This window comes from Magnolia sinica, chromosome 5 (assembly GCF_029962835.1).
Source record: "Magnolia sinica isolate HGM2019 chromosome 5, MsV1, whole genome shotgun sequence".
Lineage (NCBI taxonomy): Eukaryota > Viridiplantae > Streptophyta > Magnoliopsida > Magnoliales > Magnoliaceae > Magnolia > Magnolia sinica.
Window position 1 is genome coordinate 7,721,059 of NC_080577.1, and position 17,676 is coordinate 7,738,734.

General features: G+C 40.4%; 1 protein-coding gene across 1 annotated transcript in view; it reads left to right on the forward strand.

Moving 5' to 3' along the window:
* Positions 1–585: 585 nt before the first annotated feature.
* Positions 586–17,676, forward strand: part of LOC131245319 (apoptosis inhibitor 5-like protein API5) — a 31,977-nt gene continuing 14,886 nt past the window's right edge. The window contains exons 1-10 of the mRNA XM_058244683.1: positions 586–857; positions 953–1,114; positions 3,748–3,847; positions 3,943–4,008; positions 11,291–11,373; positions 11,466–11,540; positions 11,748–11,897; positions 13,771–13,836; positions 13,935–14,000; positions 16,502–16,612. Of these exons, the coding sequence (XP_058100666.1) occupies positions 777–857; positions 953–1,114; positions 3,748–3,847; positions 3,943–4,008; positions 11,291–11,373; positions 11,466–11,540; positions 11,748–11,897; positions 13,771–13,836; positions 13,935–14,000; positions 16,502–16,612 (960 nt within the window). The 5' untranslated portion in view covers positions 586–776. The remainder of the gene's footprint in view (positions 858–952; positions 1,115–3,747; positions 3,848–3,942; positions 4,009–11,290; positions 11,374–11,465; positions 11,541–11,747; positions 11,898–13,770; positions 13,837–13,934; positions 14,001–16,501; positions 16,613–17,676) is intronic.

Sequence of the window (17,676 nt, forward strand, 5' to 3'; positions counted from 1 at the left end):
AGCCCACCACAGGCTCGGTCTGGAAAACCGATCGCAAGACCTAGGAATAAGAGAAACGGGCACAATAGTAGCCCGGGCCACCGCTGGTCAAACTCAACATTGTTATTGGACCATGGCCAGGTAGGCTTGTGGGCTCTCTAGGCAGACAAATCGTGGCCCCACAAGTGTCAAGCAGGGCTGCAGACTTGAGCGTGGGCCAGTCATTTGGGTTCCGTTTCGGGCCCAGGCTCCGACCATGGCCTAGCCTCGCGAAATTCAAGGGCTGGAATTTTGTGGTGTGATAACGGCTCAGGGTAACCCTACCGTTATCGAATCCTCGGCCGGAGGCTTTGCAAAATATACACAGGTAAGACCAATCATACAGTAATCCAGAACATTCATCTACTGCATCCTAATGCTGATGGACCCAAGCACCTCCACGTTGAAACAGCCTAGCCATCAATCGTGGGGTTTTCTTTTCCGGTTGCATGTGGACCGTTGTTTTATTTTTCTTTTGACCACCTATTTAAGGACACTTGTTAGGACGTGAAACCCTGAGTGGATATCAGTGAAATCCCGACCATCGTCACCCTCTCTGTAAAAGACCGACCCAAGAGAAGGCCGCGTATCATCGCTCCCTGGAAAAGCGGCAAATTTTTTGCCATCTCGCCTCTCTCTCTCTCTCTCTCTCTCTCTCTCGCTTCTCTTATTAAATTATAAAATAAAAATAAAAAGTAGAGAAGGAAACAAAACCCTTCTTTTCTTCTCATCTATTCTCGTCAGTAGATCTCTCTCAAATGGCAATTGAAGATGCGAGCGACATCGACAAGCTCTACGAGTATGGAGAACGCCTCAGCGAAGCTAAGGATAAGTCTCAGGTCAGCTCTCTCTCTCTCTCTCTCTCTATTCTATGGCTTTGGGTTTTTCTAGGGTTTTGAAGATCTTCAATTAGGGTTTTGATTCTGTACTGCAGCATGTTAGCGACTATGAGGGTATTATCACGGCGGCGAAGGGTAGCATGAAGGCGAAGCAGTTGGCGGCACAGCTCATTCCAAGGTTCTTCAAGTTCTTCCCCAGCCTCACCAGCAAAGCGTACGATGCCCACTGCGATCTCTGCGAGGAGGAAGAGCTCGGGGTGAGTCATCAGGCTTTTGGAATGTAATAGTAGCTATTCACGTACTCATTCTCTAGTTTAGGGCCTGTTTGGATGGGGGCGGCTCTGATCGGATTGGGCAGGAAAACCCCCTTCCATTTTGTTTTGTGCCGGGATGAAATGGAATGAATTTGCAGGAGCTGTGCTTTTAATGTCGTAGATGCTCCCTCCCCATTATTTATGCAATCCTTTCCACTAAAAAGATCCTACATGGTAGGCGGGCCCTTAAGTAATCTTCATAGTTCTTATCATCGCAATGGAAGTAATGGGGGAATCTGCATGGAAATTGGCATGTTGCTTGGTGAAACATGTGGTCCGAAACCATTCATACGGACCTTGTTGTAGTGATTGTGTTTTCTTATGTCTGGCCACTGTTGGTAGGTCATTGATTGGTGAGGTACTCCTAAATATGGGTAATGCCTTTGGTTTCTCTTTTGACCTCCTTAAGTGTAAAATGACCTTGATGATCTACTTCTCTTCACTGACAGTGGTGCCTTCCTTTTTTGCTTTTACTTCTTGGGTCCAGTGCATGATTGCTGCCTCCTTGTCCGTCATATCCTGTATCCACCTTGCTTGTGTCACCTTACCATTGTCTGAAGTGCCAGTATTTGTCACAGAAACAGTCCTTGTGTCGTTCTTTTGAGGAGCATTACTTTTCATTTGCTTGAGAGTGAGCTCCTTTTTGTCACACATAACTATATGCGTCAATAAATCCACAATTCTGCATGTGACTCGTACATCCAGGGATGACCAAGTAGGAGGTGACAAGTTCTTATTGAGACAATGTCACACCACACTGATTCGGTGTAATTTTGTCATATCGAGCAATTCACTATGCATCGATGAGTCACTTGCACAATCGCACTGCTTATTTTAGTAACCAGATGGGGTTGTGGGTACTTATTACTCACAACTGCAATTGATCAATTGTTATCTATTAAAACTGATTTAAAAAAAAAGAAAAAAAGAAAAACTATTATCTGTTAAATGATGTTCAGGCCAGTGCCAACGTCGATGACAACCTTGATGGGTTGCTGCTGCTGTGCCTCACATGTACCTCATGTCTAGAAAACGTTGGCACATTACCAGTTTCCATTCTCTTCATCCTTAAGCCCTGTCAGGATGCTTTTGACAAGGAATTTTCATGCAGAGTCTGTATACCATCAAACGGTAACTCAACGTTGTTGGTGCCTCATTCTTCTACATGCTTTCTTACTGACCTCTTTACTAAGCCTGGTGTTCTTTTTCGGCCGCACAGCAAAAACGTGGCCCTTGTCCCCACATTTGTAACAGTCAAGGTTATTACAATGGTTCTTTGATGCCTCTCCTATTTCTTTTACCATCTTAAGGCCATTGTTTTGTGGGGTCCTTTGGTTGTTGCCTACAGTGACATGGGAGGCAATGGATTGTCATGAAGTTTTGGGTCTTCGGTTGGATGGAATGTCACGGTTAGAAGGAATCTTATTGACAATGAATGGATTGTACATGAGAATCTAATGGGTAAGCTTAATGAGGTTTTCATTGACTGAGTTCGAATAATTAGCAAAACTGAAATTGGCAGCTGGTCCTCAAAGTCGTTCTCGCAGTGTAAGAGTTGCTGTGTGCAAAAGTTTTGGAGGTTTGCCTTTCTGCCCAGAGTCCGAGCTTTTCACTTGGGTTGCCAAGGCAAATAAAATCCTTATGCTTGGGTTTTTGTTTCGACTTTTGAAAGAAAAAATTCTTATAGTTGACAAATTTGAAAAGAAGCAATGGTGCTTCCTAGTATTTGTTTCTTGTGCTAGAGTGATGAGGAGATGGTGGATCATATGTTCCTTCATTGTAATCTAGCTCAGGCCATTTTGGAAGTATTCTTCACCCTTGTTGGGTTGAGTTGGGCAGCAAAACTAATCTCTAAAAGAGGTGGTAGGCAGTTGTTCCAGTGGTCCATTTCAGCCAAGATCGAATCTGGTTTGGAAAATGGTTGTGCTGCCCCAGTCTTATTTCCTACACTTAATCAGCAGTGCTCTATTGGACGCACAGGCCCGTACAGGAATATGAGGCACTGTGGAATTATAGAGGGGAGGTTTTGTTGGCTTGTTTGGGTCCTTAGAGGGAGATGAGGCTGAATGAATTTTGTCTCCCCACTCTTAGGTAAGGGCTTCGATTGTATCCTCCTCTTACTTTGAGAAGTTAATCATCTCTGGGGAGTCCAATTAGGTTATGCAATGGTTTTTGGGTGGAAAATCTGAGAGATGGAGGCTTAGACATTTTATTGCTGAGATTAAATTGATTGCTTCTCTTTGTGAGCTCGATTCTCCTTAGCTCCTAAGTCCACCAGCGAGGTGGCTGATGGGCTTTCTAGAGTGACAAGGGGTTCACTCATTATGGCACCCTTTTGCATATTCCTAGATGTTTCTCTCCATTTTTTTTTTTAATTAACTGTTGTCACCTTTCAAAAAGAATAAGAAAAAGATTGTACGTGTGACTTTCAGACTGTGGTACCCACCTGATGGGTAATTGAGACTTCTGCAACACATCCATTTTTTTCATCTGTACATAAATTATGAAAAATCCAAGATCATTTTTGATCTCATGCTTGGAATTAAAATCCTGACTGAATTCAACTATCAATGCAGATCAGAGTACAAGCGATTCGAGGGCTTCCCCTCCTTTGCAAGGACACACCGGAGAATGTTTCTAAAATTGTTGATGTTCTTGGGCAACTCCTTTTGGCTGGTAATCTATTGTTTATTTATTTATTTATTTTTTTTTTGGAAACCTTTTCTCTTTTTGTCATTGCACTAGTTCTTATGTTTTCTTGATGCTTCTAGAGGAAAACGTGGAGCGTGATGCAGTTCATAAAGCTCTCATGTCTCTTCTAAGGCAGGACCCAAAAGGTAATTTTCTGCAACGTTAATTAATATCTCAAAATCTTGTGTTCGATTTCCTATTACTTCTTCAAGATCTTTGTTTTACCTGGAATGGCTTGTTGCCTTTCATTTTGATGACCAATGCTGTTCTTATCTGCCTATGTTGCTCAGTTGCATAAATCTTGTACCAAAAGTGTCACATCTGTTAATTCATGTGCTTCTGCTCTCATTTCCTAGGTGTTTACACCTGATAACTACTTTGAAATAGACTCTGCCCTGCTTCTTCACCCAAATCCCTCAACCTGGTCTCACTTCCCTTTGTGACTAAGCATTGAGGCAAAACTTCTTGCCTAATGAATTCTATTAGTTTTGCCGATAGTTTTTCTTGTTGTTCACTTAATTCTCTCTCCCCATCCTCAAATGTTGTTGTTTAGCGCAGTATCAATATAAACTTGGGGTTTCTATGCTGGATCCTCCCCCCCCCACCTTTTTTTTGGTTGTAAAGACCACCTTTAAGCAATTCAAAATTTCAAGCTCAGCCATCTCTGCTTAGGCAACCAAAAGCTCATTTCTTTGATATACAACAATTGATGAATTGTAGTTGGAGAAAGGCACTTCTTTTTGCAAGGAGTTGTGGTGGTTGGTGGGTTGGAGTGTCTTGTGGTTGGGATCTCCTCAATTCCTAGAGCCTTCCCTTTTGTATTCCAAAGTTCCACTTGGCTATACAATTGTTGGTTCTTGAATTATTTTGAGATTTGTAAGGGTTGGGGATGGGCATTTACTCGTGTAGGAGCACACATAATCAAAAGTCCAATGTCAACTCAAATGAGAGTGGATATCATGGAGACAGTAGATATGGGGATGCGTAACACTATTGTTGTATGATTGGCATTAAGGTGGACAGGTTTTGTGGGTGATAGAGTTTGTAGGAAGACAATAGAAAGAAGAATTGCACAACATAGTTCAAAGAGGATGATTCTTAGGGTTTCTTCCTCTACAAGTGAAGATCTCTCCTTTTAGAAAATTTCTTTTTCTTTATTCAAAAGTGTGTGTGTGTGTGTAGTGTGTACATATGTAAGAAACCTAAACATAGACTTAATCCCTGCCACTATAATGCTAATCTCAGCCTTTGGACATCTGTAAATACTATTATAGCTGCTGCCTGCTGTACCAAGTAATGGGATATGCCTGTTATTTACACAGGATATTACGGAAATACTAATACTGCAAAAAGTGAAAGTCAACCCTTTTTGTGGACTTAAACATGTGTGTGTGTTTATTGCACATGAAGCCAACTAGATGGACCTAATATCCAATATGATCATGTCTGATGTAGTTGTATATATGGTCCTTTATGTGTCTTTTCTTGTTTGTGCATGTTCAATGTTTGGTACTCCTGCGGAATACTCTATTATAACTTTAGTAGTATAATAAAAGTGGTGTGTGGTGTGGTAGCCCAACCCTAATACACCAAGCACGTTTTTCTCCAATCTCTCTCTCTCTCTTCATCTCTTGTTTCTCCTCAAATCTTCACTCAGTATTAGAGCCCCAGGACCTCACGTTGATTGAAGCTGCAAGGGTCTACCGACGTCAACAACCGTACGGTTGATGTTAGCAAGTGTATGTACGGTACATACAGTTTTGCATTGGGAAGAACATGATCTAATGAAGCTTGATTTTAGAAGAATTATGGTGATTTTTACAGGATTTTTGGAGCTGATCTAAGGTGTGTTTAGGCCATTTTTCAGGTCCAACGGAAAACCCTTGATTCTTCGATTTTTCGCGATTTCTCCCGAATTGGTAATAGTTTTTTGAGAATTTCTCTATAGGGTTGGTTTTACCTTATTAAGGCATCCATGGGAGTTATATATATATATATATATATATATATATATATATATATATATATATATATATATATATCTCCCTTTTAGAGCTGCGACTCCAATATTTTTGGCCCCCTGGACATATACCATAGTTGTGGTGTATATTTGCTATGTTCCTCATATACTTCATGGCTGTGTGCTGTGTTCATGCTAGTCTTTCCGTGATGCTTCCTGTTGTTTTTTGAGTTTTCCTTCCTTTTTGGATCCGTGGTCCATTGTTTGGACCTTTGGTTGCGCGGAAATCTTCCCTATGTTGGTGTGTGATTGTTCTTATTCTCTACCATCCTCTATTTCTGTCTTCTTGCTCCAGTTTAGTGTCTTCGCACCATATGGATGGCAAAATCTCCTGGATTGGGTACGGGGCCTTTGGATTCACACCCCTTGTTGATTACCACTGTCAAGCTGGATGATAATAGTTATTTGCAATGGGCTCAGTCTATGAAATTATTTTTTGAGAGGAAGAGGTAGACTCACTCACATATTGGATGGTGCTCCAGACCCTACAGATGGAAATTACAATTTGTGAACCAAGGAGAACTACCAAGTCATGGCTTGGTTACTTGACAATATGGATCTGTCTGTCAGTAATTCTGTTATGTTTTTATCATATGCAAAATAGATATGGGATACTCTACATGACATGTATTCAGAAGTAAGGAATTTATCAAGGTTCTTTAAGTTGATTTCATATATTGGCAGGTTCCAACAAGATTTTCGATATTTAAAGGAGTACTTTTCTATCCTTCAAGGTATGTGGGATGAGTTAGATCTCTATCATCATTTTTCATCCGAAAGCAAGAAAGATTATGATCTTATTCGTAAACAACGGGAAGAAACCCAAAGCATGCAGTTCCTTTCCAGCCTTAGCCTTGAATGTAAAGGTGTTCGTGAGCAGATTGTTGTGATGGATCCCCTCCCTCCTTTGACTACAATTTATGCTATGGTTCTACGTGTTGCTACCTCAACCACATCAACCTTGGTTTCATTTGATAACTTTGCATACGCAGTTGGTGACTGACCTTTTCTCATTCCTTCATCTAGAGTACCTTGGCGTGGCTGTGACGCTAGTTACAGTAATCAAGGCCGGGGGTCGTTCTATGGATCGTGGTGGCTAGCGTGGTTGAAGTGGACATGGACGCAACCATGATTCATCTCGCAGCTACACACATTGTGGGGGGCGGGGAACAAACCATTCTGTTGATCGGTGTTGGAAACTTATGAGTTGTCCATCCTAGGTGAGTGCGTCTTTGGCTAGTTGTGCACCTCCTGATACTAATCTAATTGTGCAACCTACACTTGGATCAAGGGAAGTCTCCTTCAGGTGACATCGTTCTTGTCTCCCGAGAGATCTATGATGCCTTCATGTGAGATTCCATGTTCATGATAATCATGAGGTTTCAGGAGCCGTCGTTGCCCAATCAAGTACTGGTCCCCATGTGTCATCTTCTCCTTTGTCCCGGGTCATTGACTTTGGAGCCACCTCTCACATGACTGGTAAGCCTCACCTGTTTAACTCTTACCTCCCTTCTAATCAGCCCCATTTTGTCACTGTTGCGGATGGAAACCAAACCCTGTCTTTGGGACTGGTAGCATTAAACTTTCTCCCTCACATTTGTTGTCGGTTTTATATGTTCCTAGTTTTCCTTTCAATCTATTATCATTTAGTTCTCTTACGAAATCCTTGAATTGTTCAATAACATTCTTTCCCTCACATTGTGTTTTAGGACCTCCAGACGAAGTAAATGATTGGTGGGGGCCATGAATGTGACAGCATTTACTTCCTAGATGATGCTTGTCTTAGGAACTAATGCTTTATCCTAAGATAGGGAGTTCGTCTCTAAGGTGGCATTGCTGCTTGGCACACCCATCCTTGTCTAGAGTAAAGCTCTTATTTCCTTCAAATTTTGTATCTAAACCCTTATGCTGTGAGACGTGTGAGTAAACCAAACATTACCGGACTGTTTTTCTTCCTAGTTTATCTGATAGGAAACTTAAACCTTTTGAGCTTGTCAACTTTGATGTTTGGGGCCCTGTTTTGGTTACCTCTCGTTTTGGATATAAATATTTTGTCGCGTTTATTGATGATTGTACTCGAATGACATGGGTGTACGTGTATCTTCTAAAGTCTAAACATGAAGTGTTCGATATGTTTAAAGTATTTTACAATGAGGTGGTTACCCAATTTCAATATCCTATCAATGTTCTTCACTCTGACAATGGGGGCGAGTACTTGTCGCATGCCTTTTTGTCTTTCTTGTAGGACCATGGTATTTTGTCTCACACTTCGTGTCCATAGACTTAACAAAATGTTGTGGCTGAGCGAAATAACATCATTTGCTTAAAGTTACTTACTCCCTCTTACTTGGTATGAGTTTGCCTAAATGTTTTTAGGATGATGCTTTGCTTACTGCTGTATTTCTAATTAATGGCATTCTATTTCAAATTTTCTCATAAGTCTTTCATTTGAAATTTTGCATCCACGTGATAAACCCTTTCCTTTACCTCAAGTTTTTGGATGTACATGTTAGGTTCAAATTTTTGATGGAACTATGATAGGCTAAGTCCACAGGCCACGAAGTGCATCTTTTTAGGTTACTCTCGATCACAAAAGAGGTACAAATGTTATGACCCTTGGACTGGTAAGAGATTTGTATCCGCTGATGTGATGTTCTTTAAAGACATTCCATACTTCTCTAATGAATAGGGATCTTTACATAGTCCTCTTCTTAGTTAATGGGAGCATGTGCAATCTACCTCCATTCCTCTTCAAATCTCTTGTTTTGATGATGATCCTACTCCATCTGTCTTAAAGCCCATTCTTGTATATCATCGACAAACTAAATCCTCTACTGCTCAGCCACCCCTCATCTCATACACTTCTGTTGGTGGTTCAGGTGCACATTCTTTACCTCATGATGATGATCTTCCTATTACCTTGCGCAAGCCTGCTTGCTCATGCACTAAGCATCCCATTAGCAATTTAGTTTTATATCACCATCTTTCACCTTCATTCCAATCTTTTGCAACTTCCATATCCTCCACTATTATCCTGCGTAACTTGAAAGAACCTATGAGTAGTCCTGACTGGACTAAGGCTATGATGGACGAAATGCATGTGTTGGAAAAGAACAAGACGTGGGAGTTAGTTCCTTTATGTGAAGGCAAACAAACAGTTGGTTGTTTGTGGGTCTATACCATCAAGTACCTTCCCGATGGTTTTATTAATTGGTATAAGGCCCGACTAGTTGCAAAGGGTTATAGTCAGACATATGGCACAGACTACGAGATATTCTCTCCTGTGGCTAAGCTTAACTTGGTTCGTGTGCTTATCTCCTTGGCGGTCAATTTATCTTGGTTGAATGCTTTCTTGCATGGCATTCTCGCCGATGAGGTTTATATGGATCAATCCCCAGGCTTCTCTATGGCTTCTAACAAATGCCTTGTGTGTCGCCTAAAGAAGTCCATTTATGGCCTTAAGCAGTCCCCACGTGCCTGGTTTGATAATTTCAGTCATGCTCTCCTGGATTCGGGATTTATTTGCAGCCAAGCCGATCACTTCCTCTTCATCTCTCGTTGGCTTACTAGGATCGTGGTGCTGATTGTTTATGTAGATGAATGACATCGTGTTTTCTGGTGATGATACTGAGGGGATGGTGCAAATTAATCTTTTCTCAAGTCTCGATTCGAGATCAAAGACCTAAGTACTCTATGGTATTTTTTGGGCATAGAAGTTGCTCAATCTAAATCTGGGATTGTATTCTCCCAAAGGAAATATGCTCTTGATCATCTTTTTGAAATTGAGATGCTGGGATGTAAGCCTACTTCCACGCTTATGGATCCTACTTACAAAATTAGTCCCGATGATGGTGAGCTCCTCCTTGATCTTGGATGTATAGGCAGTTGGTTGGGAGACTCATCTATTTCACTATCACTCGGCTAGATCTCTCGTATGCTGTGGGAGTTGTTAGTCAATTCATGCATTGTCGTCGGACCACAGATCTGACTATTGTATATCGTATTCTCTGGTATCTCAAGTCCTCCTTCGACAAATGTTTACTTTTTCAACCGCATAGCCATCATTATCCGCCTAGTTATTCTGATGCCGACTGTGCTAGAAGTTCTCATGATCAGCGTTCTACTTCTGGGTATTGTATGTTCATAGGTGGCAACTTTGTCACTTGGAAGAGTAAGAAACAGTCCATCGTGGCGAGATCTTCTATTGAGGTTGAGTATCGGACAATGGCCCATGCGACATGTGAACTAATTTGGCGTCGCACCCTCTTATAGGAACTTGGCTATCCTCCCTCGACTCCTATTCCTTTGCATTGTGACAACCATATTGCCATTCATATTGCTAGCAATCCGATGTTCCATGAGTGCATGAAACACATTGAGATTGATTGTCATTCCGTTCGGGAGAAAGTTGCTGTGAAGGAAATTTCTACTCATTTTGTTCGTTCCGAGGACCAGTTGGCTGACTTCTTAACAAATCTCTTGGCAGGGATGCTCTTCTCAGCATCATTGCCAAGTTGGGCATGATCAATATCTATGCTCCAACTTGAGGGGGAGTATAGAGAATTTGGAGGTGATGTAGGTGTATATGGTCCTTTATGTGTCTTTTATTGTTTGTGCATGTTTAGTGTTTGGTACTCTCGCGGAGTACTCTATTGTAACTTTAGTGGTATAATAAAAATGATGTGTGTGTGTGGTAGCCCTAATAAACCGAGCGCATTTTTCTCCAAACCTTCTCTTCTCTTCTCTTCTCTCTCTCTCTCTCTCCATCTCTTCTTTCTCCTCAAATCTTCACTCCTCTACTATGACCCACTTCCTTTTCCATCGATGATGGGCATTTCTGCTCATGGGTGTTATTGGAATGATCAAACCATCTTGATTGATATTGTTGGCTTGTTGAATAGTCTGGTGAAGGGACAATTATGATCTCAGTGAGCCTGATCAGACTATCTTTGTTGATGTTGTTGGCTTGTTGAGTAGTCTAGCATCAACTTACCCAAAAAAAGGATAGTCTAATGGTAGGGACAAGCTTTATGACTACCTTTAAAAAAATATATAAATAAATAATAATAATAATAATAAATTGTCGCATTTGTTCCAACGTATCCATTTACTCTGCATTTTGGCAACTGATGATTACTTTTCTCATGTTGCAACTTTGATTTGTGTTGCTCAAATTTGGTCTGTTTCTGGTTTGATACCACCAAATTGATGTGTTTGATGTTTTTTTTCCTGGTAAATTCCTCTTAAACAATGCCTCTTACTCTTTTTTTTTTTTTTAATGATCTGTAATAATTCATGCTTATGTGCATATCAAAGTGGAACTTATTCATAATACATTAGCAAAAGGATGCTTCTCAATAAGTGAACCTGATTGCAAAGTAATTAAAAATTTTGTTTGAATTGGGCAGCATCTTTAACAGCCTTGTTTCACCATGTTGAGGCCGGTGAGGAACGAATTCGTGAAAAGGTTCTCAATTTTATTAAGGATAAGGTGCGGAGCATGTTTTTTTTCTTGCTTTCATTTACAGTGCTGCATCTGTCTTCTATTACCTAGTTTGATCTAAAAATTATGCCACCTGCCAGGTGTTTCCTCTCAAAGTTGAAATCTTGAAGCCTCAAGAGCAAATGGAAAGACATATAACTGATTTGGTGAAGAAGGTAGTTTTATTATCTACTTCAAGGAATTCTTGCTGTCTGTTTTTTGTTGCATTGTCTTGCATGCAGAGTTGTTTCAAACCTGTATATATTTTGCTTGTACTTTCTTTTCATTTCTTATCAATGTAAGCATGTCAAAGCTTTACATTTCTTTACATTATTTGTGATTGTGCTAAAAGAGTAGAACAATTTGGTTGCATGTTATTGCAGAGTTTACAAGACGTAACTGGTGCAGAATTTAAAATGTTTATGGATTTCCTCAGTAGTTTGAGCATATTTGGAGCTAGTGCTCCTCCAGAGCGTGTACAAGAACTTGTTGAAATTATTGAAGGACAGGCAGATCTAGATGCACAATTTAATGTAAGTGCTCATGTTTTGGTAATGATATGCTGGAATGGGGATGATAATAGGTTGTTTGTTATGTTGCAGATTTGCTGAAGGCTGAAGTGATTTGTCATTTTCCATTGTGATGCATTTTTTCTGCGTGCTTTGATCCATGTTATTGGTTCCCTGTTTTATCTATGTGATGTGACATATGCATGCATTAATGATGATGCTATTTGCTTTAACAATGAAAAATGATGCCAAATGCTTTTGCTTCATGCATACTCTTAGCAAGTATCCTCTATGTGTTGGAAAAGAAGTCATTTTCAATATACAGCCTAGGTATGGGTGTACATCGAGTCGAACCAAGTCGAGCTGGCCTCAGCTCGACTCGGCTTGGCCACTAGCTGACCTCAGCTCGAACTCGGCTTGGCTCGGCTCAGCCCTCGAGCCTGACTGGCCAGCTCGGCTCGGTTTGGTCAGCAGCTCGGGCCAGCACGGACCGAGTTTGAGCCAAGATCGAGCCGAGTTCACCATTGAGGTATTTTCACAAACACCTAGACTGCAACTTCAAAATCCCACTGTTTTACAAATAGAAGTAATGGTTTTACAGGTATTTTATCAAACACCTTCTAAGCAACATAAAAACCAAGAAAAAAGGGTATTTGTTTCATGTACATACCTTCCTTGCCACCAGCCACACTTCGTTGAGTCGTTTCATCAAACACTTGGTGAGCAACATCAATAGCAAAGTAACCAAGTCACCGAACTGGTTCGATTCGAGTTGGATTTGATCCGAGTCGGGTCGAGTTGGGGCCAGCTCAAACTCGGCTCGAACTCATTTTCGAGCTAAAAAAATCAGCTCGGCTCGACTCCAACTCAGCTTCGAACCGAGTCAAATCGAGCTTTTTCGAGTCGAGTCGAGCAAGCTAACCGAGCTAGCTCGGTTCGTGTACACCCCTAAGCCTAGGTGATGAAACTGCTATAAGAGGAGGGCCAGGGAAAGGCACAAAAGAATGTGGGGGGAGGTAGTAAGAAAAGACTTGATGACCTACCGTTTAACTGAGGATAGGGTCCTCGATAGAGTGGAATGGCAGAACAGGATAAAGTTGACGATATTGATGATGATCCTAGGTGATGAAAGCAGGTAATGTAGGAACCAACAACCTTTGTATGGGCCACAATGCCATATCAGCAGCAGTTCATTTTGACCTTTGCAATATATGGCTTCCACATCCTGGGGAAATGAATCATCCAAATGGTCTGGCTTCCGTATCCTAGGGAAATGAATCACCCAGACGGTCCACCAATTAACAAATTACCTCCTATTGAATTGTCTTAGTCCCCGTAGAAAATCACACATAAAAATTAAACGGAGGTTGACAAGTAGAGAATGGATCTATAGAATCACTTTATAAGTAGTAGATGTGGCTAAACACTCAATTTATGTGTTACCTCTCTGTTTCTTACTTCTCCATGAGAACAAAGGATTTGAGGGTGAGAAGAAACCATCCAAAGATCATAAAGTAATGGAAACCTGCAGCATAATCCATACTCATCAGTTATGCAATGCTGTCTAATTCAATTTATTGATTACCAGTTAACAGGCCAGCTTCTGTTATCCTCTTCGAGAAGCCCTAGTCATAGCAGGAGAAACAGAGGCAATATTCTTCTCTGGCCCTTCAAAATTTGGCTGTGACCTTGTTGACAAGCTGCTACCACTTCTTTTTGGCTTGAAAGTGTTAATGCGTGCTAAACTTGCCGTGTGCGAATTGAATTGTGTTTTAGTGGAAGAGAATGTAAAATTATAAGACTGTTCGCCGGGGGTGGTGCTATTCTGCCAGTTTCAAAATTCTGTTAGTTCTTATTTCCATTCTTCCTTAAAATTCCTTTATTTGACCCCCTGCAGGTTATGGATATCGATCACATTGACAGACTGATATCATGCCTGCATATGGCTCTTCCTTTTTTTCTGGTATGGACTCGGTTTTTATTTGTTTCCTTTTCTGGGTAATTCTGTCTTAACATATGCAATTTTAGATCTGCTATTAACTTGCAAACTGTCTTCTTTAGAGAGGTGCATCAAATGCCAAGTTTCTCAACTACTTGAACAAACACATTATACCTGTTTTTGATAAGGTAATTTTATTCTTCCTTCTTGTTATTTATTTTATTTTAAACCATGAAAGCTTCGAAACATAGCTGTGAATTTGTTTTCTGTGTGTTGCTTTATGCTGGTGGGTTACTCCATTCAATGTTGTGCTGAATGTCCGTATACAATGTACATCTCTGCTCTGAAAAATGTACACATCTTTATGATGGAGATCTTCTTTCCTTGCACTTTAGTGAAATCTTATATTCAGAGCGCACATTATCTATTCCTATCCAATAATCTCTGTCAGAGCAATACATGAAGTGGATGCTGATATGGTTGCTTGATATGAATACTTTTGTTTAGTAAACTTGTCTTCACCTCTTTTATATGTTCCATTAGTTAGCGAGTCTTGTAAATTATGGTATGCATCGTTAATGATGGTATGCATGCATGCATGCATGCAATTTTTAGATCTTATTTATATAGAATAACTAACGCCTGATAAAATGACAAGCTGCAGAGACGATCAAAACTTGTGTATTGTTTTAAAAGACATTCCCTGCAGTCATCTTTAAATTCCTTAGTTATTGTTTTTGTCATTTTCATTCCACATTGTTCCTGAAAATGCTATAATAAGAATGAGATGGATGCATCATAGAACTTGTCTTCTCATGTAGTACGCCTTTGGAGTTTCATTAGGTTAGTGCACATTTGTTCGCTCACATTTACATATGTAATTTCCGGTTATTTCTTCTTCTTTTTTTAAGGGCCATATGTAAACCTGATCTCCACGTCTGTTGGCAGCATCCTTCCTATGTACACTTTTTCAAAGCCGCCCCTTTCTTTACATAAATGGCCACAAAATTTCCATACCTCTCCCATGAGGAAGCACTTTCCCATGTAAATTGCCCACATCGGTTTTATACCTTTCATTTACTCAATATAGATTTTCCATTTCCTATATCACTAATCGGATGGTTGGGGTCATTCAACCAAGTGATTTGAGAGGGATAGGCAATCAAAGGTGGGCTCACATGATAGAGGGTTCACTTCAATGCTTAAACCTCACGGTTATACTCAATAGTCAATGTGGATCGTCCATTTCTAAAACCACTAATCAGATGGCTAGGATCATCTAACGAAAGTGATTTGAGATGGATGGACAATCGAAGGTGGACCTGGCATGATGGATGGTCTACATCAATGCTCGGACCTCTCCATGATACTCAATATTGACATTCTATTTCCCAAACTGCTAATCTGGTGGTTGGGATTATCTGATCAAATTGATTCAAAGGTGGGATGCATATGATGAATGGTGCACATAAATGCTTGAACTTCTTGATTTTCTCAATATGGACTGTCCATTTCCCAGACCACTAATGCAATGGTTAGGATCATCCAATCAAAGTGACTTGAGAAGGATGGGCAATCAAAGATGAGTGCCACATTATGGGTGGTCCACATCAATACTATATTTATTTTGGACATAGTTTGGATACAAATAGATTTTCACACTTGTATGTAATAATGTGAAAAATGTAAGAAAATGATAGATGGAAAAATAGACCAAAAACACAAATGTGGTAAACTATGCTTATGTTTTGTTAGTCGAGCTGGTAGAAACAGTGGCGTACGTGTAAGTGATCCAGTGTTCAATCCCTGGTCGTCTTGCCTTACTGCCTTGGAAACATACAAGCTACCAACACACACACGCCCGCCCGCCCACCCACCCAACGCCACCCACACCACCAAAAACGCAAATGCGGTAAACTACTTACACAGTAAAGCATTCGCATATGTAAATGGATTCCTATTTCCTAGTGAAATATGTTACTGTCTAAAGCAATCACATATGTAAATTGTTTGCAGACAAACACACCTTAGGTGTACATCTAAACAAGTTCAATAAATATCAAATGTTGCCTAATTCATTGCTTTGATTAAAAAAATTGGAGATTTCATATTATTTGTTACAAACCTGCCCTCATTGATTTGACTAGGATTCAGAGGCAATCAAGTAGAACATAGTGTCACTCAAGTAGAACCTATTAATTCTCACAATCTTTATCTAATAGTTCTGTCTATAAACTATGAAGATTATGGGGGGAGTCCAAGGCCCCGTTTGGTAAACGCCTAAAAATGAGTTCATCTCATTTTAGTTAACAGTGATTATGTATTAGAGATCAAGATCCCTATTACTGAATTACAGTCAAGTAAAATGAGATGAACATATTTTTAGGCATCTACCAAACATGGCCTAAGTTCATGTAGATGTAATGCGATTTTTTTCTACAAGATTTCAATTGTAGCATTTAGAGGCAAGGAAAGACTGCAAGTTTTGAGGCATTCCTTTCGGCATTCAAGTAGAACTGACAATCTTTATCTAGTAGTTCTATGTTGGATTAACAATGAGGATTATGGGAGAGTCATAGTTCATGTAGATGCAATTTGAATTGTTTATACAATATTTAATTAGCAATTATGATATTTGCAACTTCTCTGCATTTTTATTTTGGTCTGCTTGATACTTCTTCTCTGTCAGCTGCCTGAAGAACGGAAACTAGACTTGCTTAAGAGCCTTGCAGAATGTTCACCTTATACAACACCACAGGATTCACGTCAGCTGCTTCCATCTGTTGTTCAGCTGTTAAAGGTACACATTTGCACACAGTCTAGATTGCAGTTGAGCGGAAGCATCTGTTTTCAGTAGTTTGGGTTCATACTCTTCTTAGTATTCAGCTACATCTCTACAGCTATTTCATATTCTTTCGTTTCCTGCTGCGATGTAAATGGGACACTTGCTATTTCAGTAGTTTGGGTTCATACTCTTCTTAGTATTCAGCTACATCTCTACAGCTATTCATATTCCTTCGTTTCCTGCTGCTATGTAAATGGGACACTTGCATCTTTTTTTTTTTTTTTTTTTTTGAAAGGCAACGAAATATAAATATATATAAAAAGGAGAAAAACAAAAGAGTGACTGCTGAGATGGCAGAAACTCCTGAGAACAGATTACATGCCAATAAAAGTTAAATCATGGCCCTTTAACCTATCTGCTTGAGATGCCCATTCTACTATCATGCACTTAGCTCTAGAAGAAACTACATGAGCTGAACAACAAACATCCGAGAAACATCTTTGGTTTCTTTCCTCCCAAACTGCCCATCGCAAGGATGCCCATCCTCCATAGAGAGGTTCTGAAATTACCAAGACTGACCCCATACCAAGCTTGAAAGAAGTCTGCTGTCGAGCAGGGGGCGCTCCAACCAACGTTGAAGAGAAGGCATAAATGAGCCCAGATTTGAGAAGAGAATGGGCAGTGAAGAAAAAGATGATTCGCTGATTCTTCATTCTGCATACAGCAGAGACAAATGTTAACTAGGAACATACCTCTCTTGCGCAGATTGTCGACCGTTAGGATTTTCTGTTTGCAAACGAGCCATCTGAATACCTGGATTTTTGGTGGGGCGAGGGATTTCCAGATCCGATAGACGTTCTGGGATTCAAGAGACACCGGACTGATAAGGAGGGAGGCGTACAGGGATTTAACCGAGAAAGAACTGTTTTTTGCCTGTCTCCATATTAAAGCATCTTCTGCTGACTGATCTGGAGAGGTTGCAGCTACACAATTCAGCAATTCCACGTATTCAGTGACCTCCCAATCTTGCAAATTACGCCTGCTAGGCAGATTCCACACGATGTTATTACGTTGGAGCT